We start from the raw sequence: 19,870 nt of genomic DNA, 5'->3' as shown, positions 1-19,870 counted from the left end.
TTTTGGAGCTAGAAACAGTGTGTTTTAGCCACTCAGCTATATGTTTCAACCAAATGTAACAAGCAATGTGCTATGAGAGGAGGTGTTAGATACCTTAGAGGGAAATATTCTTCCTATTACTGTGTACAATTAAATATACAGTATGAACTATTTGGAATGCCCTGTTATCTATGTGAAAACAGAGCAGAAACAATCGAAAATATACAGCTGCCCATTGCACCATTCCAGATATTCTCAAGCACTCTGTTGATGTGCACTGGTTATGGGCAATAAACAAAGTCTATGTTGCCAACAGGCAAACAGACTAACAAGCTTGGGTGAAAAGCACCTCTGAGGAATGCCCCACTTTCCTACAGGCTTTTTTTTTTTTTTTTTTTTTTTTGCTTTTTAAAGAAACTCTGGGTAGATCTACATAAAGGGGGAAAACGCTATAAATGAGTCAGAAATTAAATCGTTATAACAAAAGGGAAAAAATGCTGTGGAAAATCACGTAGAATTTTTCTTTACTCTCCATCGCGACTGGTGTTGCATGTTTATAACACATTCAAAACACTGTTTTTTCTTTTTCTTTTTACTAATGTATGGACTGCAAGAAGATCAAACCTATCCATTCTTAATGAAATCAGCCCTGAGTGCTCACTGGAAGGACAGATCGTGAAGCTGAGGCTCCAATACTTTGGCCACCTCCTGAGAAGAGAAGACTCCGTGGAAAAGACCCTGATGTTGGGAAAGATGGAGGGCAGAAGGAGAAGGGGATGACAGATGGTTGGATAGTGTCTTTGAAGCTACCAGCATGAGTTTGACCAAACTGCGGGAGGCAGTGGAAGATAGAAGTGCCTGGCATGCTCTGGTCCATAGGGTCACGAAGAGTCGGACATGACTAAACGACTAAACAACAACAACAAGCTGAGCTCTGGCACTTGGAGACTTAGGGAAGTTAAACAGGAATTTTTTTAAATTTTATAACAAAATTGGTAAATCAAAAGATGTGTTGGGAGGTATAATTCTTTCAAGAAACAGTAAACTCTGTGTGTATTCAGAAGATGTAACAGGCTTCTAAAAAAGATGGTAAATGTACAGCTTATTCTTCTTAGTTCCTTAAAATTAACACAGAGGTGTTACAGCTGAGGTCTTAATACTCGGGTTCTGAAACAAGGTGGTATTTTCGGTCAGTTTCCCAACCTTCTATAAAGGATAAGCAGCTCTTCAATAAGTTCAAAATTTATGAATCTATATTGCTAAAAGAAAAGGGTGAAGGATTTCCAACCAGCAATTTACAAATAATCATCACATAAATAACACATGAAATCAATATGCAGTCATTACAGTTACTTACTTTTTTGGAAGTTTGATTTTCTGAAGATCTTCCTCTGCTCCTGGATTAATGTGAACAACATGGCACCCAAGGGCCAAAAGCGTTCTATAAAAGTAAAAGTGAGTTGTAAAAATACAACGCAATATCCATCAGGGTGGTTAAAACAGCAAAAGAAACTGGGGCTAGGGGAAGAGAGAAGAGTACAGTCCCACAATTCCCAACCTTCTGCATACAAAACCGCTGTTTGTTTTTAACTGGTGTTGGTTTTGCTTGTCAGTTTGTTTTGCGGGTTGCATTTTGACTTGTTCTTGGGTTTTACTTCCATTTTGTACTGTATGATTTTTATCCTTTTATCCCTGGCCTCACAAGACTACAGCAAGCTGGGATAGGATAGATAGCAACATGGGGATGTGTCTTATTAAAAAATTCTTTTTGATGATGGGATTTGTTCATACTAAGGGTCTGGTTGCTATATATGCATGGGAAATCAGCTCTTCCTTAAGTAGGCAAGGGAAATGACCCTAAGGGTTTTGCTTTCCCTTGTCGCATGTGGCTTAGCCTGCCTATCCAAACCATCTCTGGCTACTGATTCTATGATACTGAGTATTTTTCTATCCCTATGCCATCAAATCTGCTTATGCAAGATTTTAGTCTCTATTGTTCACACTGATTAACACGTGTGTGGATAATGGCCCTGCCTCAAACCAACTCCCAAACTTGCAAATGTATGCTTCTCTGAATAAAATAGCCAACTCTTTTTATGAGTGTTATAAAGTGTGCTACACATTTGCAACTTAGCAGCTCCTATCCACAGTCATATTTAGAAGAAGCACATTGATAAAAAATATTCTTTTAGAATGGCTACACCAAATGTTATTAAAAATAATAATAGTTTTATTATTTATACCTCGCTCATCTGGCTGGGTTTCTCCATCCACTCTGGGCAGCTTAAAGCATATATATAATTCCCCAGCTCAAAAATTATAGAAATTTTAAGTTTTTTACTTCTGAGTTCACACACATAGGCTTCTATTTCATCCCATTTTAATGTGTATAATGTATTCTGACAGTGGTAACTTACTTTAAAACAAAAACATTTGAATTATATTTGCTGGTTATTACTATGGCCATAAATCAATAATGTGAAAGTTCTTCCTTTCCTGTGTCCAGGGCAGCTGTCTACCAGCTCTATTTGGTGCCCCGACTGAGACCCTACCTGCCCACAGACTGTCTCGCCAGAGTGGTGCATGCTCTGGTTATCTTCTGCTTGGACTACTGCAATAGACTCTGTGTAGGGCTACCTTTGAAGGTGACCCATAAACTACAGCTAATACAGAATGTGGAAGCTAGACTGGTGACTGGGAGCAGCTGCTGGGAACACACAACAGTAAAAGATCTTTACTGGCTCCCAGTACGTTTCCAAGCACAATTCAAAGTGTTGCCGCTGACCTTTAAAGCCTGAAACGGCCTCACAGCTCAATATATCTGAAGGAGCATCTCCACCCCCATCGCTCAGCCTGGAAACTGAGGTCCTCCTCCAAGGGTCTTCTGGTGGTTCCCTCAATGCGTGAAGCGAAGTTACAGGGAACCAGGCAGAGGGCCTTCTCAGCAGTGGTGCCACCCCTGTGGAACACCCTCCCATCAGGTGTCAAGGAGATAAGTTCAAAAGTTTTAGAAGACATCTGAAGGTAGCAATGTATCTGGAAATGTTTGATGTTTGATGTTTTATATGTGCTGCAAGCTTCCCAGAATGGCTGGGGAAACCCAGCCAGATGGGTGAGGTATTATTATTATTATTATTATTATTATTATTATTATTATTATTCCTTTGTCATGCTATCATTGCTACTATAAATAATGTGTATTTCCAACATCATATATAGGCTATTAGATTTTATATTATATATTTTCACTTTCCACTAAAAATTAATAACATGTAAATTAAAAAACCAAAATTGTTTTATAGCACAGCAAGAATTATTTCAGTGTCCACATTTTATGTGCTGCTTTTCTCCACTTTAATTCAACCTTCCATCAAACGCTGAAGCTCAGTGTCTAATGAACTGAGGCAGAGGAAAGGAAAATGCTAGAAGCCCTCCTTAAAAGAAACTGAATCCCAGGTAGGACTTTGACATGGGGGATCAGGCAGCAAAATGTTTTATTTTCCATTCAATATAATTCTGTATAACTCCAAAATCATACTGCTTGTTTCTAAATTTGTAGCAAGAATGAAATGATGCAATGGCATATTACTTCCCCTCTGTTCCTCATATGCCTGTAGAGTGCACAGACATTCTTAGGTGCAATATATGAACCTAACTGTATATATGACACCCACTTTCCAAAACAATGATAAGACAGAGTTCTCCTGTAGAATTAAACTATATATTATAGTGGTTTTTTAATTCTTCCATTTCAAAACTCACTTCAGGGTTTCTGTTGACATTTGAAGGTTATAGTTCTTCTCTGTTTCAGGTAGTTTTGAAAATTCCACCAGGCAAGGGTGTTGTCTTTTATTATCGTCTCGTATCTATAATGTAAATTACAAGAGAGACTGTATGTAACCTTAGAACCACGGCAGCCCAACAAATAAACCTTAGGAAACGTTCTAACATGAGTCTTTAACTAGTAAGGTACAGAGCAATCCAAACAAGGAGTTAGCTAGTCGCAGAGCATTGGATTCTCCACTGCGTTCAAAGTCCTGCAAGGTTCTTGCCAGCCAGGAAAGAAGGTGGAAGACATTTTGCCCCTTTTTTGCTATACCATTTCCATGCCATAACCATCCTCATATAACAAACGCGTTTAAGCCTAATTAATGCATGAAGACCATAGAGTAAGCTGTCCTGCCAGGGTTAGTTCATTTTGGGAGGATTAGGTAATCAAGCCTTTGTCTTGTCCCCCCCCCCCCATGTACTTAAGAAGCTTGACATGTGAAGAGATTTTGAGCTGCTTGCTGCAGCTCAGACCACATGGCTCTTACAAGCCATTTCTGTGTCCCCATACCAATAACATAGGAAGTTTCACCACTGTAACTAAGTTAAATAAGCAAGATTAAAAACTTTAGTATGTAAGATTAAAAACATTTTGGTTGTATACACGACATGGAAATTACGTTGCAGTATTCCATATACAAGTAAATGTATAAACATCCTATTTCTTCTATTAAATTAAGGGGTTTTTTATTTTAAAAATGGAGGAATACATCATCAGCATCTTCCACAAGCCACCACTTAAACCAATGGTGTGTCATATTCTGGAAGGAAAGAAGGCAGGCCTTATTTTGTAGCCACAATGATTTTTCAGTATTTCAACCTTGCAAATAGACACTAGCTTTCACCGCCATCTGCTATGGTTGTGGTTCTTTGTAGCTTCTCCAGGGTCTTCATGCATAAGGCTCCTTTCTCCTCATTAGAATTACTCTTAAATTGTACCTTGCCATAAGTCCAGCCAAGTTCTATTTTATTCATTCCCCAGAGTTCATGGATATTTTCAGCAAGCTTGTCTCTGATCTTCTCAAGATGGAAAGGCAAAGCAATCTAGAAGAAAATAGGTGAGTTTTAAATGAGACAAAATAATTAACAATGATATCCTCTGTGTGTTTTATTAATAACGAGATAGTAAATAAAAAAATATGCCTCATAGGCGTGGTGTGCTGCAAACAACCTACAAAAAATTACATATTCATACTGATGTTTTCAATTAAACATACCTGGCTGGTGTCAATTGGACAAGGGATGAAATTAGTTTGGGAGAGAAATTGTGTGGTACCAAGCAAATCTCTAACTCCATCCAAATCTCTCTTATATTCTTTAACTGGTTCCAATTTCATCTTCTCTTTTGGAAGCAAAGCTTCATAGCAAGGCACATAGCCAGTAGGAGGTAGAAACTTGAACTCTCCATGGCGCCCACCCATCAAGAAACGTACCCTGTACAATTGCAAATGGAACAAGCATAATATTTCAAGAGGGTGAATGTTTTAAAGCAAATAAAATAACAGGGGTCTCACTTGAAGATATAAATGTTATCGTTAAACATTAATTCCTGCGCGCGTGCGCCCAAATTAATTAAGCAGCAATTGCAGTAAAGAAAAGCATACTTCTTTATTTTAAACTTCCCCTTTATTCACTGGAAAATTAATTTCTAACATTGATTTCTAACAGCTGGAAAACCTTTTACAGATGATAGATGATATGTGTCTAATGCAGAATATTCAAATACAATCAAGTAAACTGAGAACAAAAGTCCATGCATAATGCTCAGTGTTATTAATACTTAGAGTAGACTCACTGAAATCAATGAAGATGGGTAACCTGTCTATTAGGTGCAATGGATCTACTATGAGTATGACTTTGCTGGGTATTATCACAAATAATTCCCCCATAGGTCTTGCATCATATTTACAAATCATCTTTCCTGCCCACGCTCAATATCCCAATGTAGTTCCAAAACATCTGGAGGGCTGAGTTTGCCTATGCCTGAGCTATGCATTCATACTTCTATTCCTGCACTGGGACTTATAACCCCTGCACTCTAAATGATGGCCAGCCTGCTTCACTGTCTGGAGCTGCTCAGTAAACGAATGAGCTTCCCAGACTCCCCATGGCTGGAAAGGCCACCTAGAAGTGATTGAGTCAATTGCACTATTCCAAAGTGAAACTAGGGCTTCAACAGTAGCACCCATTATGTTGCTTGGAAAATACCCCAGAGTATCCAGAAATACCTCGGATTTCATCAGTCTCTGGGGGTGGATCAATCTAACTAACCAACCAACCAAAACACACACACACACACACACACACACACACACGTGGGTTGGTGTGGGTGGGTGTCAGTCACAGCAAATCCAAAGCTCACCAGGGAGTAATCCTTCCATGACAATGGACAATATACAACTGTGTCCTTCATAATGATGTCTGAAGCGAAAACCAAATCTAGGGTATGATCTACAGAATGTGTTGGATGGTTTTCAGGGCAGCCATGAGCTCTTGAACTGGCCCAGACAAGTCAGCATCAACATGGATATTGAAGTCCTCCAGAACCAGTCTTGGGATTCTCCAACACAAACCAAAGACTGCCTCCACCAGCCCGGTCACAGCGGTGGCTGGACAGTGGGAGGGATGGTACAACAACAAGATTCCCCGTTCTGGCTCTACAGTACTGTACTATTTTCTTTCAATCAGCAATAAAGGAGCAGATGCAAAGTGAGCAGAGGTTCTGACACTGAGATGTTCTCATCAACTACAAGCTCATTTGAGAAGTACAAGACTACTGAGTCAACATTTATTCAAATAGTTATACACAATATTTAACTAATATAGAATATCAGTTCACTGCTGAACTGACACAAATTATAATAACATTCATTTCAACACATTTTGTTAGGCCTTTTCTCCAACTGCCTGAGCAGCTGCAATGACATCTCTAGCCATTTTACATAATTTTCCTAGGATGAGTTTCAGGAATATGTCAAATGCCTAATATTGTTTTTTCTGTGACACAGTGTGAGTTTTCAGATACAGGCAGCCCTGCAGCACCACTATTTAACACACCACCTGTTCAATTACAAAGAGCACCAGCCATTTATTTCAAAGATGTTGACTTTTCATGTCAACACATCTGGACCCTTGAGCTTCATGAACCCTCTCTTAGCAAGAAGCAGAGGAATCTGCTAGCGCTAATTTCATTTTAGCCTTGGGTCTGTATCTCTGCAATCAATGCATTTATATTCAAATTTATATATTCTCAGGCATATGTGCTTCAAATATTAAGAACCTTCTTTGTTTTATATGTGAGACTTAATGGTATCTAAGGAAATTGAACATACCTTTACAGTACTTATATTATGATGTAACTGAACTCCTTTTCAACACAATTCAATATACAACTTCATCATCACAAAATACATTTATGAGTGAGGCAGGATTTTTATGTTTTAAGAATTATGTTCTGCTTTGTGAGGTAGGGATTCAACAAGTGAGTGCCATCAGTGGGAGCCTCATTGAAAGACTTCAGATTGTGTGACAGGGCTTTCTTCCCTCTCCACCCCCATGAAATTGTCTCCTGTGGAAGCCAGTCCATAGTTGTAACTATCCAGTATGTGAATAAGTACTCTGTCTGTCCTGAATCTTCCAATATTCAGTTTCATCAGGTGACCATAACTTTTAGTGTTATGAGAAAGGAAGAAAAATGTTTCTCCATATCATGCATAATTTTATAAAACGCTATAAAACAGGTAATCAGTGCAGTTCTATCACAATGTGTGTTACATAAGCCCTCTCAGTTGTGCCTGTAAGCATTCTGGCATCCAAATTCTGCACTAGTAACAACTTCCCAATTATCTGCAAAGAATCCTTACTTACAGCACAATATTCAATATTCCTCTTTTCAGGAAGATTTGCATAATCCTGTACTTTCAAACTGTTTTCTAAACTATTTCAAACAGATTTGCAAATCTGTGGTTTATCTAAAACACACTTACTAGGAATTAAGCCCCATTTAACATAGTAGGTCTAACTCCTGAGTAAGCATGTTTAGTATTGCTCTGCATGTTCACTTTTCAGACAACCTTAAAAGGAAGTCTACCATTTTTTACTCACCTGCCTTTGGATAGTGAAAATAATCTTCCACGCATGAGAAGAATGAAAGGAAGTTCCAGTTCTTTACAAAAACAAATTCCTCTTTGCTCATATGGAGGCGCATCTTATCTGCCATAGGCAAGTAGTTGTTTACAATTCTCGGTTTTCAGGTCTTATTTAATCCATACACACATTCAAGCTCTTTTAGAAAATCTGACAATTTTAGGCCATATCACTGCAAATCCTATTTTTTGGTACCTTATCCCACTGTGGTTGAAATGGTTAAACTGTATGGGGAAAGAGCCTCAAGGAACTGCTTGCCTCATTTTAGCTGTGGTTGGGTTTCAAATACATGGGAACTTGAACATATTACTCAAGCTTCATACATTTATTTTTGAGATATATAGTTTAGCAGTAGCAAGTTTACTACTTCATTTTCCTGTATAAAGCCATTTGGTTGAAGTAACATATATGTGAAGATCTTAACAGTTACCATAGTAGGTATGATTTGCTGAATAATACTGGAGATTTTTCCCCCCTTGAGTTGATTCAGACAAATGGTTTCTAAGGTGGAAATGAAGTGGCAAAGCCAGACTTTGCTGGCACATGAAAGAATCCTTGGGCTGATACATATATTTGCTTGTCACCAAGAGTCACAGACTGTCTGCCTAACTACTTAGTAGATGAAGAGTCAAGAAAATGATTTACTCCAATCCTTTGAAATGTTCTTCACTCCCCTGTGCTTCTGGGATTCAGTTTCTTCTAGGTTTACCTCAGAGGTGATCTACAAATGCAGGAAGTCTTCTCTGTCTTCTAATTTCCCCCAAAATGTTTTGATTCATCTCTTAGTTTCCCTTTCATGCAGATTCTAGTGTATGTGACTATTTATTTATTTATTAATAGTCACATATTTATTAATTAATTATCCTGCCTTTCAGCTCCACAATGGAGGCCCCAAAATGGCAAAGCACCTCAAGAAAACTTTTATGAATATTGGCAGTAACAGAGGAAAGATACAGAAGAAAATATCATATACAAGAGCAGGAAGAGAATTGAATATTAAAGCATTGCAAGTAAATAATGAACTCACTGAAATCTAAAGTCAATCTAAAGAAACACATTTTTAATTTGCACCTGAAGACATACAGAGGAGGGACCCAATAAAATTCTTAGGGCAATATTGTCCATAACTTGGGTGCCACTATCAAGAAAGCCCTGTCCATCAAACACACCAATCAGACCCAGCTGTAGATGGGACGTACAGTCTTCTCTGAAGACTGAAGTGTGTGAACAGGTCCATTTGGGAGAAGACAGTCTTCAGATATCATTGTCCCAAACTGTTCAGAGCAAGGGTAGGTAACATTGTGCCCTCCAGATGTTGTTGGGTTACAACTCCTATCCAATACAACTCTCAGACCAATGGCTATACTCACTAGGGCTGATGGGAGTTACAAAGAAACAACAGCTGGAGGTCACTACCTTGACTATCACTGGTTTAGTAAGTAGCTGTAAAAAAAAGGAGGGATTTTTGAAATGATTATTATATAAAAATTGCATTAGAGCTTGGAAAAGGTACCAAGTCAACACCTCTGTATTGTTTTATGCAACTGAGCAGTGAAATATAAGTCATACTGATTCATCATTGTTCCTTAAATATTTTTAGGTGAGACGAGAGTATGACCTCTTGTTGCTGCTGCCAACAAAGATCTCAGTTAATGCCAAGTGTGGTGCTATGTGTAGACACTTATCCATTGATAAATGACAGAGACCTAAATCATTCCACATAGGTCATGGGAGGAAAAGAAATCATTAAATAAAAGTGGTTTCGCTCAGTGCCAACCTGGGAAGAGTTCAAACCAAAGGCAAGAGGTGTCAAAGACTCTATATTTCATTGTCCATTATCTATGAGTCAGGGTTTCAACATAACATTGTTTTTCTCTTCAGGACTGACAGCTGCAAAGGACCTCGGGAGAAGGATGCCATGGCCACATTTGGCAGCACTCAATAAAACAGCTTGGCAAAACACAAACTGATTATCTGAAAGAAGGGTCTACTTACTTGACACCAGCTGAGAAGCTCACCACAGGGAAAAAAAGTCCATCCGTGTTGAAGTTCTCAAACATTCCTTGCACAGGCTGCCCATTAATGCGGAAAGAAATGCTGGGTGCCCCTAAATCCAAGCAGCAGCTGACCACGTCCTCAGATGCTAGCAAATGCTGATTGACAGATGCCACCGCTCTGGGCACTCGACCTAATAAGCAGGCATTCACAGAAAGACAAGTTTTTGACTTTGAAACCATATTTGCAAAGACTTATGTGATTTTTTGAGGGGGTGGCATTTCAAAGCTCATTGTTTTCTTCCGAACTCAAAATATAACCTTGCTTAAAATAAAAGAACTTCCCCAAATGACCTTGCTCCTTCATTTCTCTTCCATACGCTTCTAATTTAATAGGCAAACAAATGAGATGTATGATCAAAGCTCATAAATTAGAGAACAATGCTTAAACAAAGCAAACATCCACAGCTGGAAATTATGTCCTTCTATTTTGGCCTAAACATTCTGACACGTACACACTTCATGAAGTTCAAGTAATTTTTTATCTTCTGTTCTTGCCTTATTCCATTATTTGTCAAAGAACAATAATCATTAATTATTCTGTTTATTTTATAAATGCTTTGCGGCAGGTTACTGCATTTTTATTATTGCATAGCTTTTCTTGTAAAAACCAATGTGAGATGTTGAAATGAAGAACAGTATAGAAATTTAATAAATAAATATAGATCATGGTGCTCTTGCAGAAAGAGCTATTCTGTAACAAAACATAGCATATAAATAAGACTTCAACTAACTGTAAGAAAAAGAGTATTAATGTTTCAGTAATATGCATTGAACATCCTCATCAGGCATGAATGGTATATTTTTATTCATACAAGAAGTTCAAAGCTTCAGTATAATGCCACTTCATTCTGTATTGTCTACGTCCCATAATCTTCTACAGGGATTTCTGAATTCTAAATTGAGGCTATATATCAAATATATTATTCTGCTCACATGAATGTTACTAATTATAGTAAAAGCAAAAATGTATTTTTGAATTACGGCTTGGAGAGCACAGTCTTATACAAAGAAAACTCATTATCTCCCTTCCTGTTATTCAATTTCAAATAGCATGCACTTTTAAAATGCTCAATTTTCCATTTGATTTAACACAACAAAGGAGTTCTCCTATACAACTCCCCTGAATATAAATTGGGTTTGCATGTGGAATGTAAGCACAGCTCTTGAGTAAAACAAAACAAAAGGGGGGGAAAACCTAGCCTAACACATTTTAAAGGTTCCACGTCCAATGTTCAGGTCATATTCTGAGTGGACCAATTTAAATCAATGAACTGACATTGGATATCACTTTAATTCTTTTGTGCCTGCTGCTAGCTTACTGTCAGCATTAATCTATTACTCAGCACTTGGCATTTGAAGAGCTAAAGAGGTGCTTTTAAGAGGGCCAACATGTTTCATTAAAAAAAAACCTCCCTACTTTGAGAACATTAACATTGTTTGCTCCTGTTCAGAGTTTTAAGTTAGTTCTCACCAGACCACAGATGAAGTCCATCAAAGCCATATGAGTATAGGTCATCACCAACACCGTTGCCTCCCCATCCTTCCCCACCTCCAGGATAAGGAGCATAGCCTAAAGCTGAGGCCCAGCCAACCCGTAGATGTGTAGGTTTTGCCGTCAAAAATGGATCTACTTGATCAATTATTAGTTCAAAGTACCATTTCTTATATTGTGCTGAGCCATCAGCAATTCCAAGAAATATGTTTGGCCTCATACTAAAAGAGAACAGAGAACAAAGAGTGTGAAAAATGCACAGTATTATGTCATCTTTGGATTCCCACATTGGGGAAAACCTTAATAATTATGAATAGTATATTTATCCAGATTAAATTAAAAATAGTAGAGAAATCATATAAGAAAAAACTGTTTCAGAGTTACCTAACAGGCAACAGACAGACACAGAAAATAGCAAAATAAAAGCTTTCGGTAATGCACTTAATTTTAATAATAATATCGTTGTTCATAGGGTAAGCAGTTTTGTGCTTGGGGTACTCAACTAAAAGTTTGAAAAATGCAGAAGACAATGTGGTGCAGCTGATATAATGCTGGTTTTGTATTCACCAGGCCCATGATCAAATACCTGCCCCACCATCATGTTCACTGGATAGTTTTAGTCAAGTCACCATTTCTTAGCTTCCTCTTCCTTAAAGTGTCATTGTCAGGATACAACGTAAGTGACCCTGATCCACTGAGATAAGAGTACAAAGAAATCTGAGGCTGCTGTGGTACACTTAAATATTTAGTGTATTACTAAATACTGTATAAAGGTAAAGGGACCCCTGACCATTAGGTCCAGTCGTGACCGACTCTGGGGTTGCGGCGCTCATCTCGCTTTATTGGCCGAGGGAGCCGGCGTACAGCTTCCGGGTCATGTGGCCAGCATGACTAAGCTGCTTCTGGCAAACCAGAGCAGCGCACGGAAACGCCGTTTACCTTCCCACCGGAGCGTACCTATTTATCTACTTGCACTTTGAGGTGCTTTCAAACTGCTAGGTTGGCAGGAGCAGGAACCGAGCAATGGGAGCTCACCCCATCACGGGGATTCAAACCGCCGACCTTCTGATCGGCAAGTCCTAGGCTCTGTGGTTTAACCCACAGCGCCACCCGCGTCCCAAAAATACTGTATACTGTATTACTAAATTACTATATACTGTAGACATACAGTATAACCCACCTTCCATCATGGAACCCAAAGCAATATACATATTGGTTCCCAGGCAGGCACTCATCCAGCCACTGACAAGACACAGACTTGTACAGCTTCAGCAAGGCGGTAGTCTCATATGTCACATCAATGGACTATGTGTCATTCATATGAAAATCCCTTTGAGCTGTGAAAACATGCTCAGGATCACACTGCACATTAGGAGCAGTTGGCATGGTGAGATGATCCCTGACATACATAGGCATTACTGATGCCTCTTACCAGGAGAGTGCAAAGGCAAGACAACAAGAAGGCTGGGACTGTTATAGAGACCTTTCATTAGGTAAAATCTAATAAAGAACACACAGTCACATGCCACCGATCCTACCTTGTCACATCATTCACAAGCCGTGTTTGCAAGAGCAGATCTCTTCGAGGAAGAAGATTGTCACAGATTAAGTTCTGATTAGCGCGCACCGCTACTCCATTACAAAGACAAAGAGAACAAAGCACATCGAGAACCTGGAAGACATGATTAGAAGCTAGTCTTGCTACATTCAGTACATGACACGACACTGGCTCAAGGTCTTATAACTTATAATTTTAATACTAAGGGAAACAATCTGAAACAATCGGCCACTTGGAACATCAAAACAAACCATGGTTTACCATGTCACGAAGGAGTCACAGTGAGACTTAGGCTCAAGTGCTCCCCTTCCCCTCCCCTGGCAGAAACGGTTTCTGCGTTGATTAAATCCAGCTGAGCATTTCATTTGCTGGTTTTAGATAAAATGAAAAGCTGTGATTAATCAAAGGGGAAGTGAAAGCTTCCAAACTCATCTTGGTGGTTGGAGTAGAGCAAATGGGGCTGTGGAGCATGTGGGTTGAGGGATGAGGAAAGTGGGCAGGACCTGGAAGAGGAAACGAGCCAGTGGATGAAGAGGCTCCAGGTGCTGCGTGTGGCTCACAGAGCATGTGGCTTAAAAATGACCATATCAAAGCCAGTGCAGACACAATGCGGTTTTTTTTAACACCCATTTATAAATCAGGTATCAGATCCATAAATGTGTGCCCTCTCCCCTTGGATCTCCCTTCCCTAGAGAAAATTATTTCTTCCACTTAACCGTGGTAGAATAGTTCATTAGCACAGGCAATAACTAAAAGTGAACAGGATTTTCACTTAAATCAGGAACTGAAGTGTGGTTTTGTACTGAATTTCAGGTCCTTGGCTGAAGGTGTCTACAAACTGCTTAACATTTGTAATGGGCGAGGGGATTTGCACCCATGGCTGTAATAATTCAGGGACTGTAACCGTGGCAATCAGCACACATCCCCTGAAATCAGAAAGTAGATAGGAGAGCATTATGTCTGCATTGGCTCAGTGCTTGCTTGTAGTGCACTAGAACATTATCTAAGGAATAAAGCTTTAGCATAAACAGAGAAACGTATCTATATTTTGAATTCACACTTGTACTTTGTTTGCAAACGTACAGGTTTTCATTATCCTGTGGTTGCTTCTTTTTTTAACACATTATACGGGAGATATTATAAAGACCCATGTGTTTCGTCTGCAGGTTAATGACACATCTTGCATTTGCCAAGCATACCTTATGGTTGCGCCCATGCTTATCCAGCAGCGAGATGATAGACTTGATATGGCCTTCTTCTATCAAATTTAAAGCCTCTGGGCTTTCAATCAGGATGCAGTGCAACACCTCCAAAATACCTGTATGAATGCCACAGGCACACACATCATCTTAACATCTTAAGGAGACAGTGTACTGAACAAAATTCAAAAACTGAAGAAAATAACATCTTAAGGCAAAGGAAGAAAATACCTCCACATTCTTAGTTTATTATCTCTCTAGCCTATAAAACAATGAAGTTACTGAAATAGGCTTTGGGGACAAGAAAAAATATTTAACTTAGCTCTCAATTTTCAAAAAGCAATAAATTACTAAACACACAATATAGGGGAAATATAAATACTTCTATTCAAACAGTGTCTTTATCAGAAAGCAGCAAAGTCATAAATGAAGAACAAGGTTCAATTGGAGGCCGCTTTTGAAACTGATCCATTAATACGGGTTGCATTTTGCACTTCAGAAAACATAATAAAATGTCCACATTTAAGAAGCATATAACCTTGCTATTTAAATATGTTGAATGAGTATGTAACCACAGATATTTATTAATTCACATTTTCTATGTAGAATTGTAGATTAACTAATAAATACTCAAAATACACAAAAGTACAATTGAAACCAATATCTTTAAATACAGTCAGAGTCGCCAGTGGTCTTTTCAGAGGCTATCAGAAGGAATAATAGCACATTGGCAAGTCACAGGTATGAGTAGAGGAGGGAGGGGCAGAAAAGTATCCTATTGAAATATATTATCTGTATGAAACCACTCTGAGTCAATAGCAGATTATCTGAAGCATGTATGATACTCTATAGACATTGTAAAAATGGCCTGTAGACTGTATACACACATTAAAACTGATAGCTGATTTATATAAAATAAAACATCTTACCTGAGGAAGATTCTAGTCTATCTAATTTACTAATTAGCCAATCAAGATTATTTGAAAACTGAGCACAATTATTTCTGTTACCACGAATGAGAGCAGCTGAAAGAAAAATGTGAGATGAACGGTCTCTGAGTTGAAATGCTTTAGAGGTATTTAAAAAAAAAGACTGTCATCTCTCTACCAAATGCCTGCAGATATTTCACTACCTAACCAGTTATAATTAACATGACTTATAGAACAATGCTGTGGGCATATAAGCTCCACTGAGTTCAGTGACTATGGGCCTAAGTGGACAAGGAATTGATAACGGTTTATTGGAGCATTCCAATATTAAAGTCCCAGTAGGTATCAAAAGTTACTGACACTGGATAACCATTTGATATCATTGAGCCATCACTTACAGTTCTGACAAACTAAACGTACTTATATACTGCTTAAATTGCCTGATGTCTAATGCACAATTTTCATATAAACATTGATAACAGAAAACACTGTAAGCTCTTCCAGTCCCCAATAATTAGCAAGAGTAACAGCAATTTTTGAAATTTCTGTTGGCATTACAAATGTATTTTTAGATTAAGTGGGAAAGGGACTTCTCAGTGAGGGAGACTGGGCCACAGCACTGATCCAGTACAACTACGTTATTTTTCACCGCTATATGTCATAGCCTTATAGACACTAGTTTATCACACACACACACACACACAACCAGTACTAATTAACAGTTTAAATAAAGCCAAGATCTTTGCTATGATGGGGAGAGGGCACTTCTAAAGCTGCCTCTAATTTTCTCACATATCCTAGTGGGAGGATTTTCCACAGCTGCAGGGAGGCTGACAGAATGCTGAAAAGTGGCCCTTAAGTCCACCCACTAATTTAAAGGCACTATAGAATACATAATTATTATTCTGCAGCAGCAGCATCTGTACATGGAAAGGTCAGTAGTCTTCAGAAGGCTGAGATAAACAAGGGAACTTAATCACTGCTCCACAATAGTCTGCTATCTATCATAGCCACGACCGATGGAAAACTTCAGTGTGAGGATGATGGCAGTACTGCCCAGGAAAATATCACCAGAATTAGTGGAAACAGGGCATTAAGTGTTTTTGATTTCCTAATGAGCAGGCACACACCATTATGGTCTTGTGGGTTTTCTTATAATTTGGGTGCAGGAGCCTTCAGTTGTTTTCATCTCCCTTCCTTGACTCTCTCTACAGACAAGTTAATTCTTTTGGAATCTTACAATCAAGGGACACTTCCCCAATAAAACGTAGGAATAGCCCAGTGATTTGTGGAACAGGCTCTTCGAGATGCAAAACTACATTACAATATCTTTAATTACATGTTAGAATAATTAGGATCTGCGAAATAAGCTTGTGGGCCATTTCTGAAATGAAGATTATGAAGCTCTTCATATTGCGTTGAATGTATTTGTATCAAACTGTCAGTTAGTGCCTCTGCGCCATATAGCATACATCAACATAAAGTAAATAATATACGTAGGTTATTTGTTGATAGGGGAAATTATTCTACCATAAGACCCCTGATGGATCAGACCCATCTAATGAGACAGCCTGTGTCCCATACTAGTCAACTAAATTATTATGGGAAGTCCACAAGCTGCTCTCTCTCTCTCTCTCTCTCTCTCTCTCTCTCTGCAGCTGCAGAACTCACCTAGCAATTTGTAAAGAAGATTCAGAATTTCTTTCCATGCCGCACCATTTTGTTCTCTACCAATCCCTGTAAAGTGAGCAGTGCTATAGTAGACGTTTAAACGATCAATGCAGTTCAAGACCAGTGCCAGCATCCCCTGTAAAGACATCAGATAAAAAATATATGTGCATATGCAAAAATGTATTCCTTCGTGTTTAAAATGCATTTCAAGTACAATATGGAGCTTAAAAAATTACTGGGTATATATGATTCTTCCCTTTCCCAAAGTAACATACCCAAAGGTGACCTGAATTGGGAAGACTTGTGTATGCCATTTATAGTGCCACATATAATCTCTCCTATATTGCTAATGGCAGCTCAGTGCATGTTAAATAAAGGAAAGAGTGCAGGAGGAACAGCTAATCATCCACACATGGCTGATTTTCAGCAAAGAAAATATGCAAGAGGGTCAGATCACTGATCTTTGACATCCACACCATACATTTTTAAAGCATTATTATACTGTGTTAACAGTCATAGAGAATTCTGGTAGCCACAGTTTGTTAGGGTGCTGGGAATTGTAGCTCTGTGAGGTCATCACCCTTAATGAACTACAAGTTCCAAGAATTTCCCAATAATGGTATAATAGTGTTTTAAAAGACTGGTGGGGATGTAGCCAGTGTCTCATTTGGCCCCCACTGGCCTATTCCTTATATGCAGTGACATATAGTGGCCCGGTTTCATGCTCCCAGGCTGAGAGCACATCCACATTTCCCTTTGTCCTGTACCTAGAAAGCATGGGTCCAAGCAGTTTTGCCTTTGCCCCACCATTTCCCCCTGGAAAGCCCACTGTTTAGCACTAAATCAGAACAAATGGTAATCCATTGAAAAGCTGGTGGCTGTTTGTTCTGATTCAGTGCTAAACCGTGGGTTTTCCTGAGGGAAAGCCAAGGGATAAATGGAAGTGTAGATGAGTCCTTAGAAAATGAGCAGCCTGAACATAAGGAGCAAGATTATTTCATTGCTCTGTGGAAACCATGCTTGGTTCTTCTGGGTAATGGCCAGGGGCATTCTAAGCAGTACATATGAGCAGCCAAGGGCTGCCAAGATAGGGAGGAGGACATTGAAAGAGGTTCATTGTGTCTATGATGATCACATCCTACATGACAGATGGAGCATGACCAACCACATTTTTATGATTTCCATACTGGAACTATAAATGGACTCTACCCAACACAATTTTTTTTACAAAAAATTCTTGCTAATCACTATTTAAAGGTCAATATTCCACTGTGGGAGGCAGTGGAAGACAGGAGTGCCTGGCGTGCTCGGGTCCATGGGGTCACGAAGAGTCGGACACGACTAAACGACTAAACAACAACAAATTCTGTAAGTTAAGTATTTTCAGACACCCTAAATTTACAAAGTACCTTTTTGCTGAACTACTAGAAATCTCAGAACAATTAAATAATGAGGCATATTAAGAATTTGTGTTAAATAAAACACTTTAACCAAGTAATCCTTAGATGGTGTTGGGCAGAAGCGCTCTCCCTTTTTGTGTGCCTCCATTTTGCTTTGTTAATTGTCCCTCCCATTGACATCAGTGGAAAGAGGAATTACTATATCGGTTCCAGGTCTTTCTGTTGAGATTTAGAATCAGAGTGAGCACTTTCCTCTAAGGATATAGTAAGATCCCTGCTGGATCAAGTAAAAGGCCCATCTAGTCAAGCTGTTCTCACAGTGGCCAACCAGGTCCCTACCAGACACTCACAAGTAGGACATGAGCACAACAGCACTCTCCACCCTTGTTTCCCCAGCAACTGGTATTCAGAGGCTTACTATCTTTGAAACTGCAGGTAGTATGCAGACACCATGGCTAGCAGCCATCTATAGTACTATTCTCCATGAATCTGTATAATCCCCTGTTCAAGCCATCCAAGCTGCTGGTCATCGTTACAACTTGGGGTAGTGAATTCCACAGCTGAACTATGTGTTTAACTCTGCAAAGGTGAATAAACGTAGTAGGATGGTCTGTCTCCAGAGGCCAATAGACCCCTAGGGTATTTTCCAGCTTCTACAGCTGATATTCTTGTTGAAGCCTTGGTTGATCAGCAGAGATGACTTGGTAATTTGACAGGATTGCAGTAAAAACACACTGAAGCTTTTCTAACCTCTTCCTTGAATAGATTCTGTCTGTTCTTGAGTGAACGAAGCTTGTTTTGTTTATCTTCATGTTCTAACTCTTCTTCTGGAGGCAGAAAATATGTTATCAAGTCTTGCAGAGTCTGCAGTACCTCTTCAATAGGCAGAGTGATAGGAGTTGAAGTTCTGTTGTTTCCACTAAGAATCAATAGGCAATATAAGTAAATTAGGATCAATCATGATCAGTACTAACCAAAACAATCATAATTATAGCATTGTTTCCGTTTTTAAGTATAGCTCCTCTTTCACCCAGAGTATTAGGTACCTGGTCCAGAAATGGATAGTCTAAAAAGGGAGAGTGTAACTTTCATATGGGATGGTTGACCAGAGACTCAGGCACCAGAGAAACACCTCACCACCCTTCAGAAAAATGTGATTTATACAGGGATCATTACATTCAAAATACAAAGACAAGGGGGCAAAATGGCTTATAGCATGGTGAAAAGGATGGACTCTCAAGCACAATTCATTTGGATGGAAAAAAGATTGCCTAAAGCATCTCTCTTACATGTGTTAATAAGTTTACCAATGCCAGGATGTTTGTATTATTACCAGCACTGTCTTGCTCACTGTAATTATTTAGCTTTAAAGTAATGACCACTGTCTGTTCCTTTTGCGTTTTAATTACCAGTCTGACCCCACTCCTCTATATCTGCCCCAGCCATGTGAATCTATGCAAGTGAATTTATGATTACACGTAATGTGTCCATGAAAGTTTATACACCATAATCTGTTTGTTCACTTTTAAGGTGCCACACATTATTATTTTTAATTCTGTCTACTTCAAAGTAACTTGTAACTCAAATCTGTGGACAGAGGAGGCACTGAAA

General features: G+C 38.9%; 1 protein-coding gene across 1 annotated transcript in view; it reads right to left on the bottom strand.

The window, feature by feature from the left end:
• RYR3 (ryanodine receptor 3) overlaps nt 1–19,870 on the bottom strand; it is a 271,072-nt gene that overhangs the window by 144,466 nt on the left and 106,736 nt on the right. The window contains exons 13-23 of the mRNA XM_079954045.1: nt 19,010–19,178; nt 16,860–16,995; nt 15,189–15,284; nt 14,260–14,378; nt 13,041–13,174; nt 11,482–11,723; nt 9,949–10,141; nt 5,025–5,241; nt 4,747–4,851; nt 3,742–3,845; nt 1,337–1,420 (exon numbers count right to left, since the gene is read on the bottom strand). Of these exons, the coding sequence (XP_079810171.1) occupies nt 1,337–1,420; nt 3,742–3,845; nt 4,747–4,851; nt 5,025–5,241; nt 9,949–10,141; nt 11,482–11,723; nt 13,041–13,174; nt 14,260–14,378; nt 15,189–15,284; nt 16,860–16,995; nt 19,010–19,178 (1,599 nt within the window). The remainder of the gene's footprint in view (nt 1–1,336; nt 1,421–3,741; nt 3,846–4,746; nt 4,852–5,024; nt 5,242–9,948; nt 10,142–11,481; nt 11,724–13,040; nt 13,175–14,259; nt 14,379–15,188; nt 15,285–16,859; nt 16,996–19,009; nt 19,179–19,870) is intronic.

This window comes from Podarcis cretensis (genome assembly GCF_951804945.1).
Source record: "Podarcis cretensis genome assembly, chromosome: 1".
Classification (NCBI taxonomy): domain Eukaryota; kingdom Metazoa; phylum Chordata; class Lepidosauria; order Squamata; family Lacertidae; genus Podarcis; species Podarcis cretensis.
This window is presented reverse-complemented; position numbering and strand designations above follow the sequence as displayed.